The sequence below is a fragment of the Eimeria mitis genome, genomic scaffold, assembly GCF_000499745.2.
Source record: "Eimeria mitis Houghton genomic scaffold, Emh_scaff4958, whole genome shotgun sequence".
NCBI classification, from domain to species: Eukaryota; Apicomplexa; class Conoidasida; order Eucoccidiorida; family Eimeriidae; genus Eimeria; species Eimeria mitis.
The window spans coordinates 2,904-3,710 of NW_013573257.1; the positions used below are offsets into that span (position 1 = coordinate 2,904).

At 59.9% G+C, this 807-nt stretch overlaps 1 protein-coding gene across 1 annotated transcript in view; it reads left to right on the forward strand.

The window, feature by feature from the left end:
* Nucleotides 1-352, forward strand: part of EMH_0078790 (uncharacterized protein) — a gene marked incomplete at both ends in the record, with an annotated part of 1,412 nt that extends 1,060 nt beyond the window's left edge. Inside the window, one exon of the mRNA XM_013500042.1 lies at nt 1-352. Coding sequence (XP_013355496.1) covers nt 1-352 — 352 coding nt within the window.
* Nucleotides 353-807: the final 455 nt, after the last annotated feature.

Below are 807 nucleotides of genomic sequence, written 5' to 3' on the forward strand. Positions count from 1 at the left end.
TGCAGCTGCTGCATCTGCTGCTGGAGCTGCATGCATTGAAGAACCTCCTGCTGCAGCACCAATAGAACCACCAGCACTAGAACCACCAGCAGCACCACCACCAGCAGCAGCACCAGCAGCAGCAGCAGCAGCAGCAGCAGCAGCAACACCACCACCAGCAGCTGCAGCACCTTTTAATCGGGGGCCCATCGGAGACAGATACACTCAAAGGACGCCCGTGCTGCTGCAGGGGGCCCCCAACTACAGTAACAACCAGCAGCAGCAGCAGCAGCAGCAGAAGCCGCAGCAGCTGCAGCAGCAGCAGCAAGAGACAGAGCTGCTATATATACGAAAGCTCACACACAAAGTTTAGGAGGAGACGGAAACAAACCAGAAACACCCAAGCTGCTGCACCTGCTGCTGCAGCAGCTGCAGCTGCAACTGCAACTGCAGCAGCAACTGCAGCAGCAGCAGCAGCAGCAGCAACAACAGCTGCTGCGCCTCACAAACCTGCAGGCCCTCAGACCACGCAGCAGCAGCAGCAGCACGACAACCAACAGGGGCCCCCAGCAACGAGAAAAGAAGAGACAGTCTAGGGGGGCCCCCCCCTCTACCCTCATACAGCTGCTGCTGCCCGCAGGGCCCGCACCCCACAGCTGCTGCTGCAGCGCACCTGCATATCACCTGTTGCTGCTGCTGCTGCTGCTGCTGCTGCTGCTATTGCTGCTGCGGTCGTTGTTGCTGTTGCTGCTGCTGCCGCTGCTGTCGTTGTCGCGTTCCTCCTACCCCCTAACTGTTGCTGTTGCTGCTGCTGCTGCTGCTGCTACA